At 43.9% G+C, this 25,856-nt stretch overlaps 1 protein-coding gene across 2 annotated transcripts in view; it reads left to right on the forward strand.

Annotated features, from left to right (window-relative positions):
• MTHFD1L (methylenetetrahydrofolate dehydrogenase (NADP+ dependent) 1 like) overlaps positions 1-25,856 on the forward strand; it is a 184,535-nt gene that overhangs the window by 81,860 nt on the left and 76,819 nt on the right. For both annotated transcript variants that reach the window (XM_042940077.1, XM_042940078.1), the window contains exon 21: positions 24,957-25,096. In XM_042940077.1, the coding sequence (XP_042796011.1) occupies positions 24,957-25,096 (140 nt within the window). The remainder of the gene's footprint in view (positions 1-24,956; positions 25,097-25,856) is intronic.

Genomic DNA, 25,856 nt, shown 5'->3' on the forward strand with positions numbered 1-25,856 from the left:
ATTTCTGAGACAGAGACAGAGCATGAGTGGGGGAGGGGCAGAGAGAGAGGGAGACAGAGAATCCGAAGCAGGCTCCAGGCTCCGAGCTGTCAGCACAGAGTCCAACGCGGGGCTCGAACCCACAAACCATGAGATCATGACCTGAGCTGAAGTCGGTCGCTCAACCGACTGGGCCACCCAGGCACCCCTTTTTTTTTTTTTTAATAAAACATTAGACACAGAGTTGAGGTCCCTGTGAGTCCCTCCCTAGTCTCATTCCCTTTTGCACTTTTCTAGAGGAAGCCACTATCCTAAGTTAGGGATTATCATTTCCGGGAAGAGTTTATGCTTTTATTACTTAAGTATGTATCCACAAAACATCTACAAGAGAGATTCTCGGACCTTCTCTGTTCATGTTGTGTCGCAGCAACTATTTCCTAAGGCATGTTGGGCCAAGAGAAATACTTAATGCTTCCATTTATTAAGTAGTTAGGTCCGAGCAACTTCCTGGATGTTTATGTCCTGACAACTTAGTAGCTGTCTGGAAAAAAAAAAAAAAAAAGGATACATATACATTGAAAGAAAAATATTATTTCATTTTAAAATAGCCACCATATGGGGTGCCTGGGTGGCTTGGTCGGTTGGGCGTCCTACTTCGGCTCAGGTCATGATCTCACGGTCCGTGGGTTCGAGCCCCGCATCGGGCTCTGTGCTGATGGCTCGGAGCCTGGAGCCTGCTTCGGATTCTGTGTCTCCCTCTCTCTCTGCCCCTCCCCTGTTCATGCTCTGACTCTCTCTGTCTCAAAAATAAACATTAAAAAAAAAAAAAATTAAAAAAAAAAATAGCCACCATAGGGGTGCCTGGGTAGCTCAGTCGGTTAATCGTCTGCCTTAATTAATTTCAGCTTAGGTCATGATCTCACGGTTTGTGAGTTCGAGCCCTGCATCAGGATCTACACTGTCAGCACGGAGCCTGCTTGGGATTCTCTCCCTCCTGTTTCTCTGCTCCTCTCCTGTTCATTCTCTCTCTCTCTCTCAAAATAAGTAAATTTTTTTTTTTAATTTTTTTTTTTTACATTTATTTATTATTTTTTGAGAGACATAGAGCACAAGTTCGGGAGGGGCAGAGAGAGAAGGACACACAGAACCCGAAGCAGGCTCCAGGCTCCGAGCTGTCAGCACAGAGCCCAACGCGGAGCTGGAACTCACAAATCGTGACATCGTGACCTGAGCCGAAGTTGGACGCTTCACCGACTGAGCCACCCAGGCGCCCCAATCAATACACATTTTTAACAAATAAAATAGCCACTGTAGCTTATTAATAAGATGTGGGTCCTTGTTGAGCACTGAACTTCTCATTCCTTCAGATTGGTCCACACTTCAGAGCTCATTTCCTGTTCCGCATTGGTTTTCACACCATTCCTGCTCTTACTGCAGCAACTGCCAAAAATTTGGCTCCACAAATATATGATGTCATTGAAAGGACCATGGAGCGTTAAAATTGAGACCGCGAAGTACCTCAAAGTAGTAGAACTTGTAGAGTTCAACAGATGTCGAGTGTGACCGAGTTTCCTTCCAAAATTGAAAATAACCCACGGGTCCTCTGAGTTCAGTGTGGTGCCTCAGGATACCTCAGCACATAAATTTGAGAACCACGGATATACAGCATGTGATTGTAGCATTTTATACATTAATAAATCTTACTACCTGCATTGTGCTGCAATAGCGTTCAGCAAACTTTTGCTGTGAAGGGCAAGACCGATAATTTAGGCTTTGTGAGTCATAGCCTCTCTGCAAATATTCAACTGCAAAAGCAGCCGTAGAGAAGGCCTACACGAATAAAGGAAGCCGGTTTCCAATAGATTGATTTATTCATGGGCTCTGACATGTGAATTTCATGTAATTTTCACATGCGGTGAAGTATTTTTCCTCCTTTTTATTTCCCCCAACATTCAAAAAATGTTTTTTAAAAAAGTAAAGAGAATGAAAAAGTCGTAGGCCACTCAAAAGCAGGAGGCGTGCTATTTTTGTTCAACCTTACATTTCCGCATTTATCGAAGTAACTGTGATCAAGTAAGCCTCCTCCGCCCCACAGGGCAGTCTTCCGTGGCATGAATATAGCACATAAGTTTGTGCGTTCTTCCTTCAGGGGCACTGAGATTCCTTTTGGTACCCTTGGTATTTGGTACAAATAATGCTACCGGGAACATTATCATTTAGGTCTCTGAAAATAAGCGTAAAAGTCGTGGAGGGTCTGTTCCTAGGAGTAAGATGTTAGGGGTTATATTTTCTGAACATGAACACTTGGCCATTATGCGTTACAAATATCTTCTCCCACGTGTGGCTTATCTTTTAAATGTGTTCATTGTACCTTTTCTTTTTCCATCCTTTCTCTTCACGATTCCTGCTTTTGGAATCATAAAGATACTCTATAAATCTGTATTGGCTTATAAAATGTTGCCACTTACATTTAGGTCTCTAACTGTCTCGCAGTTTATGTTTATGCTGTCCCGTTTCTTGAGTTCACCATTTGTGAAAGTTTTTCTTCCTTGGTGATTCTTTCAGAGGTGGCTGTCAGCTCAATAGATTTAAATCAGTTAGAAGTTCAGCTCCCCTCATCCCATGCCCTGAGGTGACCAAGGCCAGTGCAGGTGCTGGGACTTGTATCTAGAGCTGCTTTTTTTTTTTTTTTTTAACATTTATTTTTGAGAGAGAGAGAGAGAGACCCAGAGTGTGAGCGGGGAGGGGCAGAGAGAGGAGTCACAGAATCCGAAGCAAGCCCCAGGCTCTGAGCTGTCAGCACAGAGCCTGACGCGGGGCTCGAACTCATGAATCGCGAGATCATGACCTGAGCCAAAGTCGGACGCTTAACCGACTGAGCCACCCAGGCGCCCCTGGCGCTGCTTTTTAATCCACTTATTCTGGCAGCGTGAGGGTTCCCTCCCCCTTCTGCCTCCTCAGAGAAGAGCAGCCTAACAGATGGTTTCTCTGGCACTGCTCATCAGCCTTGGAGACCAGCACTTTCTGCGAGAAGGGGATCCACATGTTGTCTGTCCCTGACCGTTGACCTGCTGTTGCTGAACTTCCCTTGGCAGCGGGACCTGGTTTTTGGAGACGTGACCTGTGCTGACCCTGTGTTGTCCAATTCCGAACATTTATCATAAAAGGTCCCGCGGACCTTTGAAAAGAAAGGGTTAAATTTTCCGGTCTATTTACTTTTCTGTCTCACAAGATACTTTGAATAAAACTATCTTCACATGCAATGCTTTCAGGTTCTCTATTTGATTACTATTTGTATTGCTGATATGTTCTTTAAATGTAAATCAAATCCCAAAATTTTTGAGATAAGGAAGAAAGAACCCTTTACTCGTGAAGATAACAGAAATTTTAGATCTTTAATGCTCTCGCTCAGCAGAAAAAGGAGTATGAGGTGATAACCAATTTTCTAGAATTGCGTTGCAGAAGAAAAATCCAAAACAAATGAGTATGAAATGATTGCAAAACATTCATCCCTTTCTTACGCTAAAGTAATTGAGGAGTTTTTAATGAGAAGCCTGGTTTCTATTTGTTTTTCTCCGTGGTGCCTTTGGGATAGTAAAGTATGAAAAGTCATGGCCCCATTTCTCTGCCTTCCCACGAAGTGCCCACTGTCCTGGATGTTCAGACTTTTTCATTATTGCTGCCAACTTACGTATCTTCTTCTGTGTGTGTCAACTCTTTCATAATTTTTTTTTTAAACTTAGGATTTGTTGATTAACACTCACCACATTTTACAACCTGATCTTTCAAAGCGTTGGTGGAATTCAGTTTGAGTACTATTCAGTTGCCCTAACATTTTTGGGTTCCTATTTTGGGCGGTAACCATTTGTAGGTCGTTTCCTGCTATATACACTGAAAAATCAAGATAATGGAGATGACTTTCCTCAGAGCAGCCAAACGTACTCAATTGTAGGCTCCAGCTGCCTGGGTTTGTTTGTATGTTTGTTTTTATTTTCAAGTGTAATTGACATGCAGCGTTATATTAGTTTCAGGGGTACGATATAATGCTTCAACGGTTCGGTATGTCGTTCAGTGCTCCTCGTGAGAAGTGTGCTCTTAATCCCCTTCCCCTGTTTCACCCATCCCCCCCCCCCCACCTCCCCTGTGGCCACCACCAGCTCTCTATATTTAATAGTCTGGGTTTTGTTGTTGTTTGTTTTGTTTGTTAAATTTCACGTATGAGTGGAATCATATGGTATTTGTCTTTCTCTGACTTATTTCACTTAGCATTATACTCTCTAGCTCCATCCTTGGCATGGCAAATGGCAAGATTTATTCCTTTTTATGGCTGAGTAGTATTCCAGTGTGTGTGTGTGTGTGTGTGTGTGTGTGTGTGTGTGTGTGTGCGCGCGTGCGCGCACACCCGTCTCTGTACCCATTCATCCATCGATGGACGCTAGAGTTGCTTCCGTTATCTTGGCTATTGAAAACAAGGATACAGGGGCGCCTGGGTGGCTCAGTCGGTTGAGCGGCCGACTTCGGCTCAGGTCACAATCTCGCGGTCCATGAGTTTAAGCCCCGTGTCGGGCTCTGTGCTGACAGCTCAGAGCCTGGAGCCTGTTTCAGATTCTGTGTCTCCCTCTCTCTCTGACCCTCCCCCGTTCATGCTCTGTCTCTCTCTGTCTCAAAAATAAATAAACGTTAAAAAAAAAAAATTAAAAAAACAAGGCTACAATAAACTTAGGAGCACATATATCTTTTCAATGAATATCCAAAGCAAACCAAAACACTCATCAGCTGCCTACGTTTGAATGTCCTCCGCCGTGTGCTGGACATGTCTTTGGGTAGTTCACCTAACCTCCCTAAATCACAGTTTCTACAATACCTACCGCGAGGCTTGCTCTGTGGATGGGGTGCGGTAATGCTGGAAAAAGTACAGACTCAGATGCACACTCAACAGTGGATGCCGGCTATTATTAGCACCTTGGGGTGCTACGGATCTTTACTTTTAAGATAATTCTTCACAAATACTAATTCGTTTTCAAGTGAAAAATAGCCGCTGGGGTGGCTCAGTCGGTTAAGCAGCCAACTTTGGCTCAGGTCATGATCTCACGGTCTGGGAGTTCAAATCACGCATCAGGCTCTCTGCAGACGGCTCCGAGCCTGGAACCTGCTTTGGATGCTGGCTCTCCCTCTCTCTCTCTCTGCCTCTCCCCCGCTTGCATGCTCTCTCTCTTTCTCTTTCTCTCTCAAAAATAAATAAACACTAAAAAAAAAAAAAAAACCTCATATGAAACCCACAGAGGGATTTGAGTTCTGGCAACGGGAAACCCTACTGCTTGTCCCTTCTCATATAGAGGCGTCGGGACCATCCAGAGGGCATCTGAGAGATCTAAGGGGACTGGATTGCTTCAGATACCTTCCTTCTAGAAGGCCTTGTTTGAAGTTTTTTGTGGTTACCAGGAAGAAAGCCGGGCGCCCAGCAGATCCACAGTGCACGATAGCATCCCAGCGCATCTCCCTGTCTTGCCTCAGCCTTGTGCGACTCTGGATCGCAAAAGAGCCGAAGATACTTAAACTCACATTGTTGAGAAACAATGCGGAGCGACTTTGCAGTGGCATTAAACATTAAAATTAAAAACATATGGTCTGAAATTCAACTGGCATATTTATCATCTCAAATCTAGTCTTGGTGCCAAAAGGGATGCTAATCAAAACATGAGGGATTGGGCTTCTTATTTGGGAAAGACCATCACTGCCAAGGGGAGAGAGGCAGGATGCAAATCATTTTGCGATTTGGAAAAATAGAGTAGCTAAACCATTTAGTAGATGCTGCTTTTAGCCAGCTTGAAGAATCTATATAGGTCCAATACCCTTGCATTCATTTCCCAGTGCAAGAGTTTCACCTAGGGAAAATTTAAATGCGTTGAGGACCTCCCACATATGTGTAACTTTTGTTTGTTAAAGTAATACTCTAATCATTATAGAAGAATCAGAAACTTTTCATGAGAGAGGAAGAAAATTCAAATTATGTCCATATGCCCGTGCAAAGATAATTCACTTTTTGCTTTAATATTTCCCTACTTCTGCGTGGGCATCTCCTTTTAAAGGATGGTTGTAATCCAGGGCGCCTGGGTGGCTCAGTCGGTTAAGCATCCGACTTCGGCTCAGGTCATGATCTCGCGGTTCGTGGGTTCGAGCCCCGCGTCGGGCTCTGTGCTATCAGTGCAGAGCCCGCTTCGAATCTTCTGTCTCCCTCTCTCTGCCCCTCCTCTGCCTCGCACATGCCCCCCCCCCCTCAAAAATAAACATTAAAAACGTTTTGTTAAGACCGGTTGTAATCCTACGAAGACGAGTTACTCTTAGTTTTTAGCTCTTGAGACCTTGCAGAGTCCAGAGGTCCACCACGATTCTGGAAAGAGCCATTCTCCAAACTGTTTCTTCTCTTTCTGCTGTGCACGTCCCCACCCCTCCCTGCCATCGCTGCACTGCCACTCACTGTGGCTTATCTAGACCGTGGCTGTCTTTCTGCAGAATTCTGCTTCTTTCACTGTTTTATTTGGGGGTCCGTTCTCGCTCATGCTCTGATGGTCAGTTCTTACCCTTCATCCTGCTCGGCTGTTAGCCACATCGCACAGCACTCCTCTCTTCCTTAAAGCTCTTTCTGAACATCAGCCTCTCCTGACTCTCCTCCCGGTGGCCCTCTCCTGTGTGTGTCTTTGCTGGAGTGTCCCTTCTGTTCGCAGCAGGCTGTATCCTCAGTTTCTCCGTAAATAGCACGTAAATTTCCCAATTCAGAGAACTCCCTAGAGGCAGGGAGGGGACCAGTCCATGACTTTCTCATCTCAGAGTATAAGAATTACAGACAAGGATTCTAGGGACAGCCCTGGTTCAAATTCCAGCTCTGTCCTTACCAGCTCTGTGACTGAGCAGGTGCTGTGCCCTAATGCATTCTTTTTTTTTTTTTTTTTTTAATTTTTTTTTTTTTTAAACATTTATTTATTTTTGAGACAGAGAGAGACAGAGCATGAACGGGGGAGGGGCAGAGAGAGAGGGAGACACAGAATCTGAAGCAGGCTCCAGGCTCTGAGCCATCAGCCCAGAGCCCGACGCGGGGCTCGAACTCACGGACCGCGAGATCGTGACCTGAGCTGAAGTCGGAGGCTTAACCGACTGAGCCACCCAGGCGCCCCCCTAATGCATTCTTAAACTCAATACGCCCTTCCCTCTTTCTATAACAAATTTGACTAACTTATATGTACTACAAACTTATACGTATAATTTCAAAAAAACAATACTATGTTAATTTTGGCATAAAAGTATTTTATATTACACAATATGAATTTCAATATGTGTTGATTAGAAGAAATATTTTTTTAAGTTTATTTTTATTTATTTTGATAGAGGTAGAGAGAGCAAGCGGGGGAGGGACAGAGAGAGGGAGACAGAATACCAAGGCTCTGACAGCGCAGAGCCCGATGCGGGGCTCAAACTCATGAACCCGTGAGATCATGACCTGAGCCGAAATCAAGAGTTGGACGCTTAACCAACTGAGCCACCCAGACACCCCTGGGGAAAGTTTTGAAAGAAGTTTTGAACTTTCGGAATGTCTAACCTGACCTTGACTGTTTCCATTTACAAAATGCGAATTTATTTTCAATGAGCTCTCTAGCCCATCCCTAGTTAAGATTTATGTATATTCTAAATAATGTGCTCGTCATGTAATCCGGCTTACCATCATGAAATGTGGAGTTAAAATAGGCTCTTGTCAAAACATGTTTTGCAGAGATTAGTGGCATGTAAATTAACATGAAATGATTTTAAAATGTGATCCAGAGATTAAAGCTGGAGGTCTGAAGTTCACAAAATGCATAGACTATTTTAAGGAGTTTATTAAGATCCAGTGTGTAATAACTTGTAAATCTCCATTATAGGAGTATTATTTTACCCTATTTTGGCTGAGAGTAAAATTACCCTTACCTAATATATAAATTATAGTTTAGAAAATTGTACTTCCGTGAGGTTGTCTTAAACTTGGAGCAGTGTTTGGTATAATTACAAGATTATACTGTTCTTCTTCAAAGAAAACAATAGATTTTCTAGTAGGAATATTAAGAAACTGGTAATTGGGTAAGGAACGTTTGAGTCTTTTGTGGACCTAATTTTCACATCTTTTGAGGAGCAGGGAAAGAAACATTGATTATTACTGTTTTCTAAAACTCTCCTCTCTTACCAGCTTCAACCATAAATGTTGTTTGATGCATTAATACTTTGATATAAGAAATGCCAATTGAAAAACTACCCAAGGTTTAAGAGAGTTATGGTTGCTTACAAAGTGCTTGAGTATCATGTTCAAAATAAGGCAGAGTAAAGAAGTAACTTTGAGGATGAAAAAGGCATCTCAATGGGATAAGACTTCATGTAAAAGAAGAATTTAAGTAGAATTATAAAACAGAAACTAACAATCAGCGTCATATTAAACATTAAAGTCTTAAAGAAACAAGACAAGAATGCCAATCACCACTGTGATTTGTCTTTATTCTGGAAGTCCTAGCCAGCGTAATGAAACAAGAACAGTAACAAAATTAAAAAATTGAAAAAGAGGAGACTAATATTTGATTTATATGCAGTATGATTATATCACTAGGAAATTTAAAGTATTTCTTTTAGACAGAGTTTTGGTTGAATAGTTTGATACAATATAAATATGTACAAGTCCATAATTTCCCTTCAGATCAGCAATAAAAAGTTAGACACTGTAATGGGAATATCCTACTTCTATGTGTCCCCAAAACAATAAAGTACTTGGGAATAAATGTAACAAGAAATGAGCACGGAGAAAAAAGAATTACGAAGTTTTATTGAAAGACACAGCGCAAGGCCTGTGTCGATGGGAGGTCTCCCCGTGTTCTTGGATGGCAGTAAGCCATGTTAAACAATAAAAATTCTCCTGTGTCGAACCAACATATAAAATTAGGGTGCTATACCATGCCATGCTACCCTAAGCTATCCAATATTATACTGTGCTGTAGTATATCATTACCAGGTGAAGCTACACAGGACATTGAACCTCATGGCTAAATTAATAACATGGTCTAGACTCTGTAAAAATAAATTCATGCGGAGAGACAAAAAAATTTAAAAGAATAGTGATGGATGACTTAACCTAACTCTTGATATCAAAACAAAGTAATTCTGCCACAGTAATAAAGAGGGATTGGCAAAGAACTGATACCGAAAAACCCTCTGACGTGTCCCTACATAGACTTATTCCATTATATGTAGAAATTAATAGTTTGACACACATGACCTTCAGATTGACTAGCGGATGGATCATTGGTTAAATGATGTTTGGACAGTTGGCTATTAATTCTATTTATTTATTTGTTTGAGAGAGAGAGAGAGCACAAGCAGGAGAGGGGGCAGAGGGAGAAAGAGAGAGAGAACTTTAAGCAGGCTCCACACTCAGCATGGATCCTGATGCGGGGCTCAATCCCACGACCCTGGATCATGATCTGAGCCAAAATCAAGAGTCAGGCACTCAACCGCCTGAGCCACCCAGGCACCCCAGCTGTTAAGTTTAAAGCACAAACCTCATAGTCTCTTAACACAATATATTAGGAATGAACATAGACGAACACTTTAATGTGAAAATTAAAACTTCAAGAAAAACAGCAAAACTAGTTTAGTATTATTGATATAACATCAAGGCTATTAGGAAGAATCGATTTATATGAAACATGAAAAGATGTTCACGATATATACAGTAAAAAAAAATGGAGTTACAAAACAAATTTTTAATTCTCATTTTTGAAAATTTTGAAATAAATGCACTGTATATGAACTGAAATGAAAAGGTACAGAAGGTATAAATCAGGGGTACATGGCTGGCTCAGTCAGCAGAGCATATGACTCTTGATCTTGGGTTCATGAGTTGAAGCCCCAGGTGGGGTGCAGGATTACTTTTTTTTTTAAACATTTATTTATTTTTGAGACAGAGAGAGACAAAGCATGAACGGGGGAGGGTCAGAGAGAGGGAGACACAGAATCTGAAACAGGCTCCAGGCTCTGAGCTGTCAGCACAGAGCCCGATGCGGGGTTCGAACTCACGGACCGCGAGATCATGACCTGAGCCGAAGTCGGCCGCCTAACCGACTGCGCCACCCAGGCGCCCCTACTTTTTAAAAATGTATGTCAAATGATAGCTTTTATTTCTCAATGGGAAATGGGGTCTTTGCGATTTTTACTTTATACTTTATTTTTCTGGTGTTCTTGAAACTTTTGTAATTAGGGTATGTGACTTGTGTAATTTTTAAGACAGGAAAAGTTGACTTGAAACATCGGAGGGAATTTGACCTGCAGAGTTAGGGAGAAAGGAGTCCTAGGCAGAACAGCAAATGGACATAGGTGGGAAAGTGTTGGTGGATTCTGGGGACGGTATAGCTGGAGTAGGAGACGCAGAGGGGCGAATCTCATGGTGAGATGAGGTCATTTTGGAGGGGGTTAAGAGCCAGTCTGAAGTATTATGTTTTCAATTAATAGCGGAGGTAAACTGACAATTTCTAAATAGTAGTTCCAGGAAGAAGCCCGAGAAGATGGCATTTGAGACAAGCCGTGAAGAATGGTTAGCATGTAAAATAAAGCAGGACAGAGAGAGCAGACAGGCCGGTATGTGCTTAAGGAACCACCAGTGGTCCGGTAGCCCAGAGACATGGCAGAGAAGACAGATTGCAGGTATGTTTTCAACATCCTTTCAAGTGATGGAGAAGAGTTAGTACAGTTTCTAATCTATGAAGGCTTCCGGAATGATGCACAGTTATTGCTGCTGGGACTCCCCACGAAGGTAGTGTTTCTCTTACCCCCTCCCCCCTGCCCCTCTCGGAAGCCATTCCACCTTCCTGAAGTGCAATAGTGAGGGAGGGGGAAGGGCCACAGTCCTGTCCAGGGGGGCTCCCTGCCTAGGAAGGGACTCTGTCAGCGCGTAAAGATGTGGGTGCTGCAAAACCCAGAAGACTTAACCTCTCTGGCTATTTGCACAACACAAGGTCTCAGAAATACAACGTTGAGTGAAAAAGCAGGTTGTGGGATTGTAAATTCAATGTAACACATTCTTAAAACACAAAACCTGCACTGTATGTTGTTTATGCCTTTGTATGTACGTACAAGTACGAACACACGACCTGGAGAAGCACCAAGTTGGTAACAATTTCCCTTTCTGGTGGCGGGGGGGGGGACAGGGAGCCCAACTGGGGACCGGGCATGGGCGACCCCAGCTCTCTCTGTGCTGTTTACCGCTTTTGTAAGAGGAAAATAGGCAATTGTGGTCAAATGTTAATGTCTGTTACTTATGTGTTGCATGCCGGGGAGGGGGGAGCCGGGGGGCCGGGGACAGGGAGGAAATGCGGGTCTGTAATTTAGGAGACAGGCTGCGACCAGAGCCTCAGATTGGCAGTCATCGTTAGAATGTGGTCAAGTATTTAGCTTTTCTTAGAGCTAAATCTGGATGTTAATAGTCACGTTTAGAGGGTCAGGGCTTTGCCTCGCTGTCCAGCAGAAGTGATGGATGGAGGGACGAGAGCTGACGGTGTCGGGCCAGGTGCACCCGCTGAGCCTTTCTCTGTTCAGTTAGGCTCCAGTGAATGAGGTTCTTAAAAAATTGTTCCATGTTTTCAAGCGTCGAGGCACAAGAACATTCTGAATGTCAAACACCAGCAATCCGAGCACCTTCTCTTGATTTCCCCCCCCGCCCCCATCTTGTTTAGTCCTTTTTGTTGTTGTTTTGTTGGTTTGTTTTATAAAATTGCACGAATGCTTTGGTTGACTGTGGACTGTTATTACTTTTTAAGGGTCAGGCAATAATTTAATGATGTAACTTCTAAACATTTTCAAAACAACTATAAAAACAGGGTTTTTTTGCCTCCAAAAAGCATTTCCTTGTTTAGCGCGTAACACACACAAAGGAGGTGGAATTGAGAGCGAGAACCGTTCTTTGAAGTCCGATGAGCAGAAAACCCTTGGAGTCCTACACGTGTATCCTGTGCTGTTGCACACTGACGTACTGCTGTTTCCTGCTTTTCAGCCTTAATTCTGTGCCTGGAACTTGTGATCAGACCTCTTCCAATTGCTTTGCATCACATAGCTTTGGGGCATTTATGGGCACATCTCAACCTCTAAAATTTCAGCTCTTTCATCAGCAAAATGTTAAGCAAGTCTCACATCTTTTCTAAGTTAGATATGGAACCTTGAGTTCAGTCCCAGAATTACTGTTGTACACAGAAAGAAAACACTGCATACTGTTGAATGAAATCAAGTGCAGACTGAAATGAAAAATGCTTTAATATTTCTGAATAGGCTCTGTTTTCACAAACACATCAGTTAAGATTAGGTTCACCCACAGATAACAGCAACAGTGAAAGGAAGGGACCCAAAGCAAATACAAGTTTATTTCTCTGTCACATAAAAGAAATCCGGGGTAGGCAACCTGGGCTGGAATGACAGCTCCTCCATCGTCAGGGACTCTCTGCTGCCTAATAGTCCACAATGGTTGCCGAAGCCCCAGCCATCACATCTGTATCCCAGCCAGCAGAAAGAGGGAAGAAAGGCCCACCCCCTTTTGAGGAGCCTTCCTGGAAGTTACACCCACCACTTCCGGTAGTTAATCACCTTGGTCCCGTAGCCATACTTAGCTACAAGAGAAACTAAGACATTTTCTGACTCTACATGGTCTCCTTCGAACACAAAGGCGAGTTGATGACCCCCTGGCAGCATGACACAGCTCAAGAGGCTTGTCAGGCACACGGTTGAGTTAATGCCGAGTCATGCACGTCACCATCTCCATTTCCTTTGTGACAGCACCTGCCGGGTAGCCAGGCAAGGTTGAGGAGAGCAGACTTTTGACTTCCCTCCAAAAACCTGCCCGGGATCATCTTCTCAGTCAGCCAAACAGACTGGCTCACCTTCATTCTTAAGTTCATCGCAGATCCTTTTTGAAGGAGAACTTAAAACAGGACCAAAAGGAAGAGTGGCTTTATAAATCGCGACTCGCTCTTATAATGGAATACTATAAAATGAGATATTGTTTGGAAGATGTGAAAAGTCTTCGGGAAATGTTCCGGATGAGGTTCACCGAGAAGAGCAGGACACAAAAGTGTCTAGAGAGTGTGACACCCATTATGTTAGAGATAGAGGCGTATAAATGGGGATCCCTGTCCTTGGCGGGAGCAGCCCCTGTCTGCCCTTCGGGCCCATCTCACAAATGTGCAAGCAGCATAATTTGTGCAAGTAACGAAGCCTCGTTTTAATGTTTCTCTTTCGCCAGCATAATAAACATGATAATGAACGTATATATACACTTAGCATTCCCCGGTATAAAACAAATAATCTTATTTTATTGTTTTTTTTTTAATGTTTTTTTTTCTTTTTGAGAGAGAGTGTGAGCGGAGGAGGGTCAGGGAGAGGCGGGGGGGGGGACAGAGGATCCAAAGCAGGGTCTGTGCTGACAGGCTGACAACAGCGAGCCCGATGTAGGGGCTCGAACTCACAAACCACGAGATTACGCCCTGAGCCACCCAGGTGCCCGCGAGCAATCATATCTTAATCAGTTTTTCCTAAATGGGACGCACTTTTAGATAAAAGGCCGGGCTGGGAACATACAAGAGAAGCAGAGGAGAGAGAGGTGACCAGTTGAGGGCTTGTGGCTCATTTATACGAAATGACACGCATACCAAGCTGTCGCTTCAGCTCCTGCTGGGCTTAGGGATAGGGTAGAGGCAGGTGGTGGGAACATTAGACTTACTCCTGATTATTTGTTACTTTTTCCCTGGACTTCTCAAGGGTGTCTTTCCTCTCAACAGCAGAGCGATAGCCAGGAACAGAGATTACAGTGAATATGGTTACAATTGCCTGATTTGTTGCTGCTGATTTGTTTTTCGCATCAAATTTTCCAGAAATTTCCACACCAAATTTCCATTTCCAAACTAATAATAATGGAGTCGTTTAAAAATTTTTTTAACATTTTTTTTTTGAGAGTGTGAGTGGGGGAGGGGCAGAGAGAGGGAGACCGATAGGATCCCAAGCAGGCACCTTGCTCTAAGTGCAGAGCCCGATGCAGGGCTCGAACTCACGACCGTGAGACCATGACCTAAGTGCAAATCAAAAGTCAGATGCTTAACTGACTGAGCCACTCAGGTGCCCCTATATTCATTTTTTTTTTTTAACATTTTTATTTATTTTTGAGACAGAGAGAGAGCATGAATGGGGGAGGGGCAGAGAGAGAGGGAGACACAGAATCCGAAGCAGGCTCCAGGCTCTGACCCATCAGCCCAGAGCCCGACACGGGGCTCGAACTCACAGACTGTGAGATCGTGACCTGAGCCGAAGTCGGACGCTTAACTGACTGAGCCACCCAGGCGCCCCCTTATATTCATTTTTTAAGCATAAAAAGGTCATGTTGAAAATAAGCCAAAGAAAAAATATGCTCATCCCTCCTTTTCAAGGTTATTTTCTTTACTTTGAGTTTTTTACAAATGTAAATATGCATTATTGGTCTTTTCAGTGTGTTCTCAATTTTTTTTTTAAGTTTATCTGTTTATTTTGAGAGAGAGAGAGAGCACAAACAGGGGAGGGGCAGAGAGAGGAAAAGAGAATCCCAAGCAGGCTCAGCACCATCAGAGCAGAGCCCGATGTGGGGCTCAAACCCACGAACCACGAGATCATGACCTGAGCTGAAATCAAGAGTTGGACGCTTAACTGCCTGAGCCACCCAGGTGCCCCTCTTATTTTAAAATCCAATCCTTTGGGGACACCTGGGTGGCTAAATCAGCTGAGTGTCTGACTCCTGATTTCAGATCGGGGCATGATCTCACGGTTTGTGAGTTCGAGCCCCGCATCGGGCTCTGTGCTGACAGTGTGGAGCCTGCTTGGGATTCTGTCTCTCTGCCCCTCCCCTGCTCGCTCTCTCTCTCTCTCTCTCTCCCCCAAAATAAATAAACTTTAAAAAAAAAATCCAGTCCTTTCAGGATCCAATCCCATCAGACAGGCAGGGGACTTTACTCTCCTGTCCGGGCCACGCATACTGAAGAAAACGTAGAAGGCAGGATAATGCAGACCATTCCTGCCTCCACACCGAAAAATACAGCCTCAGGATCAGTGAGAGGAACATTGCACCTCTGACCCTAAACACAAATGTAATGACTGATAAAAGTGAGATTGGGGTCATTGTTCCTTGGGAGCTCGCTGTTCTGTTTGTACAGCCCTGAGCAGAAGAGAGCCAAGCCCAAATCGTTGCTCTTGTGAGAAACCAGTAAAACCTGCATTTCTTCCTCTTCCCTTCCTAGATGAGAAATCTGCATAGAGTCTGGGCCAGTGACTCTTGGCAGTTTTGACTCAAACCCGAGGCCTGAAGTACCTTTTTTTTTTTTATCACAAATGCACGTGTACACAGGTGTGCAGGTACACAAAACCAGAATCACGTCTTCTGGAACAACACTCCTTACTCTCATTGCGTGGGATGTATCCTAATAGTCCTTATATTGTTTCTTTTTCTTTTTCTTTTTCAAATTCTGGTTGCAACCCAGGATGCTGCTTTTCTGAGACACTGATGGGTCTCTGCCTGCTTGTTACGTGCATTGTAGTATCTTCTAGCTTCCAAGTGTAAAATGCTTTCCTTCTGTCTGTCTTAGTTTCTTCTGTTAGAAGCGTCATACTAGGAATGTTGGCATATTCAATTTGTTCTCAGACTCAGTAATCTGAGTTTCACTTGCTGGGTTTCTTTTCCTTGCAGAAAAAGCTATTGTAGGTGTTTTTTTTTTATGGTTCCCCCCCTCCCCCCCAGCCGGGAACCTTTCAGATAAAATATATTTACCTTTTGACATCTTTACTTTTTGACTCTTTGGGTTTGTTTTCATAAAATGCTCAGCAAAAAAATGTTCTATTTCATCTTTCGATTATTTTAGGGTAAGTTAAAGCATTTGCAAGCTTGTTTCTCCTTCGAGTTCTTTTCCTTGTGTCCAGTTCTCGGGAGCTGCAAGAGAACAGTTCTGCCTCCATGCGATCACCCGAAATTCCAGGCCTCTAGCCAGAACTTTTGGGACACCACCGTTTTGCTAAAAACGGAAGGGTTAAAACCCCGGTCATGGCAGTGACATTGTAGAAATGCTCATGATCGCTGCAAGAAGACGGGAGCTATTTGGATAATAGATTTGTGAATTTAATTCAGTTTGGGAGTTTTATAAGGGAGGTAAAAATAACATGTATAATTTAATTTGCGTCTTGAACATTTTTTTTTTTTTTTCCAAAATGAAGTTTCACTTGGGTCAGAATTATTTTACAAAACAGGATGATTAATGATATTTTCAAACAATGTGAACCAGGGTCTATTACTAATTAACTCCAGAGGAAGGAAATTCTGGGTCCCTGACACTAAAGTGCATCTAAACAGCATTACTGGTACTTCCAGAGTTTTCTGTCGTTACTGAAAACATATGGTTCAAGTGGATCTGTGTCCTTTTTTATATTTTGCTTATTATTTTTCTTCCCTTTCCCCAGATACATCCTCAGTAACTTTCTCATGCTTTCTACTACGACGAAAATCCCCTAATATGTGCCCGGTTGGTTCTACATACTCTTAGGGAAATTTGACCTTGAGACATTTAATAAAACCAAGGAGGAACATAGATTAAATAGACAAATCCAAAGGAACAGAAAAGATTTGATTGTTTTGGTAAAATTTCAGAGACTTTAAGATGAGCTAGATCCTCAAAATTAATATATTTGACATCAAGTTTAATTTTTTTTTTTCCAGCAGTAGTAATAATGCTGAACTTCTCTTCTCATTAATGATCCATCCTGGTTTCCTTAGTCTCTTCCTAGTCACTGGGGAAAAAGAATCAAACTGCTCAAAGGCTAGCCTGCCTCGAGCTCAAGTTCAGAATTCTTGTGCTTCTGTGACTTTGAATGGAGTCTTCCCCGAGTTTATCTGCAGATAGCTGTAGCTGGATGGATGTGTTTACCAAGGGCAGAAAGAGGCAGCTTGAAGAGTCTAGTTTCTATTCCTTTGTCCCTGTTGGGGAATTGTAGTCACAGTGCTTCAGAGTGAAGTCTAGTCCCGCATATTCCTTGCGTTACAACGCAGATGGAAATTCCATTAGCAGTTCTTGTGACATCAGGCGCATCAAGTAGCCAGATACTTAGGGAGAAATGATGTTGGTGCCTCAGTTGAACTCTGTCTCAGAGTCCAAGGACGAGTTTCCCCAAGGTACAAGCAAAAATGAGATGCCTGGCTGGAGGAGGCTGGGAAGTCAAGTCTAGAGGTCTGGCTCCCCCAGTGGAAAGTGAGCATTTGGTTCTCGGGAGGCCCGATGCCCGAACACGTGTTCTCTGCCTGTAGCCCGTGCTGCTTTGGGTACCAAAGGCAGTGAAACTGGTCCAGGGAGCTTCGTCTCCCTCAGAGCTCTTTCCTTGCTCCCACCCTGCTGCTCCCCAGGACTTCGCACTGTTGGCACATGGACCAAAAACTAAGAGAGGATTGTGATTCGTAATTCCTAGATCATTTGCCCCAAGAGAGAAAACAAACCGATGAATTCCACTGAAAAAAGAAAGAAACGCATATCATAATGAAGACTCCCCATTACACGCTTTCTGTTGTCACAGCAGAAAATCTTACCACACTTAGAAAACAAGTCAGGACGCCCCTGTCAGAGCTCAGGAAAAGAATTTATGAAGATAAGGGCGTTTCACATACCAAAATATTGAAGTGCGAGGTGTCAAGATTCTTGGTGGCAGCGCCACTTTCCATGCTGCATCGTGAGTTGGCTCATTGACAAGGTTGCAGGGGCGGGGACACCGGCCTAGACTGCAGTCACTGGGCCTCGCTTTCAACCCAAGCTCCATCCTGTAGAGCTGTGTGAGCTTGGGAAGAACTGTTGATCCATAGCCTCACAGGCCGGATGTGGCAGGTAAAGGTCCCTCCTAGGTGTTGAAGAACGAAACGAGACAGAGGACGTCTAGAACGTCGCCTGGCACGTAGGCGGTACTTAGGAACTAGCCCTGGGCTCTCCTGGTGCCCGGTCTTTAATTAGAATAGCTTTCCCCATCATAGATGTTGGTCTTCAGCAGTAAGACTGACCATTGCTACAAACTGATTTTTTTTCTGTCCATTCCTCCCTTCTTATGAGGTTCGTACAGCAGTCACCCAATGAGGTGCTGTACTTTTCATCTCCAGAAACTGCCACGTTGTAGCAAACACATAGAGTTCGTACTGTGGTTATCTTGTTTCAGGAATTTATGGCATGTAAGGGTATTATTGGTGTAGTAATTTTGTATAATCTTTTATTCTGGCATCTAATGCATTTGTAACGTGCTCAGGAAGAGTATCTAGAAAGTGTAAGGTGCCATTGTCATGATTGAACCGTAGCACTATCAAACTCTGTTGTTATTTTGGTGGATAATTCCACCTTTGGGTTTTTTTGGAGGCTGAGAAGGTGAGGGACTATCCTGTGCTTTGTAGGATATTTGGAGGCATCCCTGGCCTCTGTCTACAAGATGCTGCAGACTTTTCCAAAAGTCCCATGGCGGGGGGGTTGGGGGGGGGGGGTAGAGTCCACCCCCATTAGAGAACCACTGATCTACCAGTCAAGTTTGTGATTCCACAGAAGTGGGTTCAGAAAACGTACCAAAGCATGAGATCATTCAGAAGTAAATGCAAAACAGAATCTAATTCAAAGGGCGCCTGGGTGGCTCAGTCGGTTAAGCGTCTGACTTCAGCTCAGGTCATGATCTCGCAGTCTGTGAGTTCGAGCCCCACGTCGGGCTCTGTGCTGACAGCTCGGAAGCCTGGAGCCTGCTTTAGATTCTGTGTCTCCCTCTCTCTCTCTCTGCCCCTCACTGACTCATGCCATGTCTCTATCTCAAAAATGAATAAACGGTAAAAAAAAATGGGAAAAAAATTGAATTCAAGCTTATTGCATAAATAAATAAATAAATAAAAGTTTTTAAAATACCAAAAGGAATTCAAGGAAGAAAAATTAAAAAAGGAAAAGGTTGGAACGATACACCTTTTTAATTAGGTAATTAGTTAATATTCCCAATCTTTGTCACATTAAAAATGTTTCCTCGCTAAATGAAGACATGTACATACATGACTGCTTAAGAGCCACACAAAGGAATAGAGGTTCAGTAATTGTTGAATGGGAAAAAGGGAGGTTTTTCCTTAATTCTGAGATGGATGTGTTTAATCCAAAGTGTTTTTGAATAGAATGCCAAGTAGCAGAGGGCGCGTAGTGCAGAAAGGAGAGCTCTGAGCTGTGGATCAGAGGGACCTGGGACACCACAGTGGGCTCTTCCCACAGGAACGTAACTTGCCGGGCGCATACGGCCCAGAGGAGGTTAGTTCCCTCCTAGCTCTAGAATTTTATGAATCCGTAAGTTTTAGGTCCCACCTAAGGAGGAGGTGATGACATAAATACCTTTTTTTTTTTTTTTTAAGTAAGTTAGCTGATTGGTGCTTGCTTATCTCAGTCCTAATTGTGATTAAGGTTTTCTTCTATGCATTGTGCACTGCAGATCGGACCTACGATGGAATATATTGACATACGAAAATCCTCTCTCTGCCTCATTCACGAATTTCATAGATACGATACGTGCCCGCCAGAAGGGTTTTGTTGTCGTCGTTTCTGCTTAGTTTGTACAATGTGAGTCGGGTGCCTTCGCAGGGCAGCGTGGGAAGCCAGCCGCCTGGTTGTCCAGTATTGGTTTTTACTCTCCCATTGAACCCTGAGCTCTGTTCCCTGTGAAAGTACTAACCGTTTTTGTCCAAATAGCTAGTCCCTTCCAAGCCCAGACCCACCAACACTTCCTTTCTGGGCAGATTATGGGTTATAAAGTTGAGTCAAGCCATGCTATAAAATCACTATCTAACAGCTTCTGTGCTTACACAGTAAGAGTATCAGTCAGTTTCCTGTTTTCCTTCATGTCATAAGTTGAACATCTGTGACCATCCCCCGCCCCTCCCCCCCCAAAAAAAGAGATTGCCAAGACAAATAATTGTTGTGGCATGTGCAAACATTTTCTTGGGAGCCTTTTTAAATATGCAGCTTTCAGAAGATTACATTACGTGCTTTTCAGGAATGCTAAATCATTAGTGTGTTTGCTTCATGACTCAAGAACAGGTCGATATTAAAATCAACCATAAGTCATTCTTCAGTGTATCTCTTTTGCAATTTATCAAAAGCAGCAAATGTGGTAAGTGACCAAATCGCTTATTTGAGATCACTAGGAAAACTTAACTTACAGGTGCTCTGTAGATAATTCTCAGGAAGTGTCTAGGAAATAGAACCTGCCAGCGAGAGTGGCTTGTCCCCTGCTCATGGCAAGACCCACTGAGACACAAGACACAGATACACAGCACTCCACACTGTACTTCCAAGCTGATACCTGTTGATGAAACATTACTAAGTCGTCCTTATTTTGGCGATCGGTAATTGTGCATAGCACACTTTTTCCATACTGTTTTCCTTAGCAGCCTGATATTTGAAAACAAATAACAGAAATGATTCCATGCAGTATTTCAGAACAGGCTCCCAAGCATGAGAATCTGGCACGTTCTTCTGTTTTCTGCACATTATTTGCCTCCATATTTCCCTTGCATTTGGAAGCCACGGCCCCTGGACTTTTATTACTGCATCCTGTTTCCTTCCCTCATTGCAGGTCTTTTTGTTACCTTTTTTTTTTTTCAATTTGCCTCATAAAATACGAAATTAAGCTTAGCTAACCTGTGTCGACATTTGCGACGGTCCTGTCTTTGTCAGATAGGACATTTACACCTCGCATTAAAACTTCTGCTACTATAAAGCAAAAAGGGAAGCATGACAGGGAGGCATAAGAACATTTTTAATGGTCTAATTTTATTTTTCGTGTCTACCTGTCTCCACTGAACGATGGCCTTTACTTGATCCCCACTGGCTCTGAATCCGACTCGTAGTTTCTTCTCACCTTTGTTCATTCATTCGTGTGCAGCAGGTACCGTGACAGGTAGTGGACATCCAAAAATGAGTAAGACACGGTCCGTGCCCTCCAAGTGGGAGATGACGCACGAGTCCCGTTAAGACACTGCATGCAGGGATGGACGTGGGCCCCGTGAAGGAGCAAACCAGAGGGCTGGAAGGGGCAGCCCCCTCTCCCTGGGAGGATCGCGGCAAGCTTCTGGAGCATCCGAGCGGAGGCTTGGGCAGTGAAGGAAAGAAGAGAGCGGGGAGAGAGGAGCCTTCCAGATGTTCCCCTCCGGAGGAGGGGCGGAGATGACAAACATCGGATGTGCGGGCTCTGCGGGAAGCTCGATATTGGGACATGAGCACACAATTGCAGGCAGAATAAAGGTGGACGGAGGTGTGAGCTTGAGGCTCGGGGTGGCCTGGGCTCTGTGACGAGGAACTTGGATGTTTTCCTTTAGGCACCGGAGATCTGACGAAGGTGGGACGAGCGTGGCGTCTACATTGTGAAGTTTAAGGAGGCGATGGTTTTTGAAGGGAGCTTAAGCTCGAGGCTTCTTAGGGGGATTAAATTATTATAAATGAACCGTGCTGTTATATTTGTGACCAAGGGTCTTAAAACCTAGCAATCCTGCTGCTCGCCTTTTTTTTTTTTTTTTTTTTAATGTTTGTTTACTTGCGAGAGAGTGCGCAAGCAGGAGAGGGGCAGAGAGAGGGGGAGACACAGCATCTGAACCCACTCCCTTTAATTTGTCTTAGAGACGTACACAGTCATCCGGTGCCCAGTGTATGTCCAGCAGTGTCAGTCTCTCAGACAGACTTGGCCCCTGTCCTCGTGGAGCTCAGTCTCATAGGGGAGCTACGAGTGGAAATGGGCGTCCAGTTGGAAAGACTGAGAGACCGCTGGATCAAACACTGCACGCAATGATCTACCTCCAACTGTAGGGCAACATTAAGCACTTTTTCAGATATCACAGCATTGTAACAAAAACACGCGCACGAAACTCTGTCACTTGCATCCCTCCTCCTCGTAACCGATCACACCAGAGAACAGGTCGTGTTGGGTGAGGTAACGGACTTCTGTGGTCGTCGTGGATCATTTCCCTTCGTCTTGACAGGATGATTTCTGCTCTTGCTTTCTCCTTTACCTGTGAACCCCTTCACTCCCCTCTCCCTCTCCTTCCCCCACCCCCAGCTCCTTATTTCTCTGCCTGGAGAAATCCTCTTGTCCCTGAAAGCCTGATTCCGTGGACACCATTTTCCAAACCCGCCACACAACTTCCATCCTTCCCCATGCATCGGGTCCCCCTTCTCTCCTGTCTAATAGTGGGGAGTCTCTCCACCCAGGTCCCTGGAGGGCTGGACCAGGGTTGGGGACCCTATTCCTGGGCCACTACCCAGAGCATAATGCCTGGACATAGCAGGAATCCGACAAATGCTTAAGAATTGAATATGACTTCTAGCAAGTGGGAGAATTGGGCTGTTGGTGATAATGAAGCAGACCATTTTTGTGAGCCCCCGCCGTGCCCCGAAAAGCAGTCACTGAGTACTTTGCATTGCCATCTCACTTGATCCCCCCAACAGGTCAAATGAAGACATTGAGACTCCAATCGGTTAACTCACTGACCAGCGTTCATTTTTTGACGGTCACTGTGTAATTGACGGCTCATATGCACAGTTGGGAGGGATTCTGGATACGGTCTGTCTGAGACCAACAATAGTATGGTCACCTTTCCCCTCCTGGGAGCCCACTCTGTCATGACCTCTGACAAAATGAACTGAACATCCCTCTTCTGGAGTCCTCTGTGCCACTCCCATGCTACCATCACCACTGGTTTCACCCGGGATACCACTGAGATTGGGACTGTTACTGTCCGCGACCTCCTCTGTTTAGACCCCCACTAATCAGATCACTAGAATTGCCCCAAACAGTGTGTAAAGAGGAATGCCTTTCACTTCTTTAACTTGTTCTGCGACATTGCTTATTCAAAGAAAACACAATAAGGGAAAAACTGACTTTCTAGCTACGTTCACTCCAAATTGAATATTTTTAAAGAAATGTTTTTCAATTTGTCAAAAGCATATCAACAGTCATAAAAATTTTTTATATCCTCTGGCACCGTGCTCTCACCCCTCGGGAATTTCTTCCAAGAATATAATGTGAAAGAGGTTAAATCTCATATGCACAGATATTTTCCATCATTATTTATATTGGAAGCAACCCACATGTCTAATAACAGGGGGAACAGTTTTGTAAATCTTCATACATCAACCTAACAAAATTAAAAGCTGCCACGTAGGATCATAAATTCTGAACGTTTGTAGTATTGCGAGAAACGTCTGAACATTTTAAAGGAGCAAACTACAAAAGTCTCCTTATTCTATAAAATCTATACAGGAATATGAAGCACTTAAAGGAAGCCACAAAGAATTAGAACAATGGGTTGATGTCTTTAGGATTTGAAATTCTATGTGACACGTCATGATTTTTTTTCCTTGATTCTTGTTAAAACGTGTGCGTTTAGTGAATACTCGAGACAGAGATCTTCAGTGATGCACATTTCTTTTTTTTTTTTTTTTTTTTAATTTTTTTTTTCAACGTTTTTTATTTATTTTTGGGACAGAGAGAGACAGAGCATGAACGGGGGAGGGGCAGAGAGAGAGGGAGACACAGAATCAGAAACAGGCTCCAGGCTCCGAGCCATCAGCCCAGAGCCTGACGCGGGGCTCGAACTCACAGACCGCGAGATCGTGACCTGGCTGAAGTCGGACGCTTAACCGACTGCGCCACCCAGGCGCCCCAAGTGATGCACATTTCAAATGGTGTGATTGTATCTTGGTAAGTTTTTTTTCCTGCCGGTTCCCATCTCTGCCATAAATGACGGCCTTGCTTGTGCTGTCAATATGTCGTGTATAATTCATACATTGATATTATTCTTTTCCTAGTGTGTGCTTCTCAAATCTTCATGGGCATTCATCTCACCTGGGGATCTTGGTAAAACGCTTATCGTGATTCACTAGGTGTGGGATTCTGTGTGTCTGATAAGCCCCTGGTGGTGCTGGTGCCCTTGCCCCTCGTACAGCTATCCTTTGTGTGTGGAAACGATGCTGTGTACCATTGACCGCTCGGCAGTCAGGAGTATCACCTGGGAAAGCAGTGTCAGGCACTCTCCCAGCTACCTCCGCGGTAACTTCTCTAGCAATTTGGGGGCCGAGGAGTGTCCCCTGTGGTTATGGACTAAAGATGCTATTTTATCAAGCCTGATGATTCATCTTAACCCACTCTGCTAACTTGAATTTCATCAAGCAACAAAAATGACACAACAAACATGAAACAATGGTGGCACTACATAAGTAATTCTATGCGTGTTATAAAAAGTAAGAAAGGGGGACGCCTGGGTGACTCAGCTGGTTAAGCGTCCGATTTGGACTCAGGTCATGATCTCATGGTTTGTAGGTTTCAGCCCTGCGTCGGGCTCTGTGCTGACGGGTCAGAGCCTAGAGCCTTCTTTGGACTCTGCTGGTTCCCTCTCTCTCTCTCTCTGCCCCTCCCACACTCATACTCTGCCCCTCTCTCAAAAACAAACATTAAAAAAAAATTTTTTTTTAAAAAGCAAGAAAGGATCTTCTAATGCTAATCATGCTAGCAGTGTCCCTTGATACAATTTGGAACCCGATTAAAAAGCTGGCAATCCCATCTGTGGTCAGAAACACGTTGCCGTGAGTGTGCATAGTGGAAAAAGACTTTTGACCCTGGCGGTGAATCCTTAAGGCACCGCGGTTTAAAGCTGAGTAGAGAGCCGTCTCTTTAGAGAAGGTAGGGAAGGGGGGAACGTCTTCTGTGACTAGGGGAAAATCAGCCTACCGCTGCGTATGAACAAGAAACAATGCCGCTGGACGTGTTGGGGTTTAAACTGTCCTTTGAGCCTGAGTCACGGCCAACAATTGCTGAAAACTAAAACCTGCTCTTGTTGTGAGACAATGATAACAAGTCTCCACCTTGATTCTCCACAGTAACTGAAGCCGGCTTTGGTGCTGATATTGGGATGGAGAAATTTTTCAACATCAAGTGTCGAGCGTCCGGCTTGGTGCCCAACGTGGTGGTGTTGGTGGCCACCGTGCGGGCTCTGAAGATGCACGGAGGCGGCCCGAGCGTAAGTCCCCCACTTCCTTCGTAGTGAAACGCATTCCAAAACGAAGATGAGGCGGACTCTCGCGCCTGAAACCTTCAAACCTGCTTCATAACCGCCGTTTCCTTAAACGCCAAATCACCGTTATGGGGCCCTGATCATTTCGTAAGTTTGAGTAAAGGATGATGCTCCCAAAGACATTGCTGAGCCGTAGTTTGGAAAGGAGCATAATGTAACCGCTTTTTGGTCCTAAGGTTTATATCTGAAACTCAGGTCAACATTTTATAACCCCAGGGTGTAATGAGACGGTACAGGCTCTTGTTCTGAGCAGGGAACATAAGGATGAGAAATAATTGCTTTTGCGGGTGGTTTTTCAGTGTTCGTACAGATAGTTTTTTGGTTCACTGATGCAGGGTCTCATCAGATTTCATCTGGAACTGTTTTCCTTCTGTTTCTGTTTATTCTGATTTCACTTTACCGCTCTGTTATGGCACTGGATTATTGCTACAAGAGCTTTGTTTGCAAAACACACCCTGTTTCCACATTTTCACAGACTTTTGACCTTAACCTATCTTATATGCAGAATTCACACACAAAAGAAAATTTTTTTCTTTTCCGTAATAAAGACGTAATGTTTTTCTTTTTTTCATGTTTTTTTTTTCAAAGGGAGAATATGAAATGTTATACTGAGTAATTACCTTTGAAGTAAACTAAGTCAGGGCATCTTCATCATTCATACTGTGGTTATATCAGACAAAGTACCAAAGCTGATTTCTTAATTGGT

The sequence above is a fragment of the Panthera leo genome, chromosome B2 (genome assembly GCF_018350215.1).
Source record: "Panthera leo isolate Ple1 chromosome B2, P.leo_Ple1_pat1.1, whole genome shotgun sequence".
NCBI classification, from domain to species: Eukaryota; Metazoa; Chordata; class Mammalia; order Carnivora; family Felidae; genus Panthera; species Panthera leo.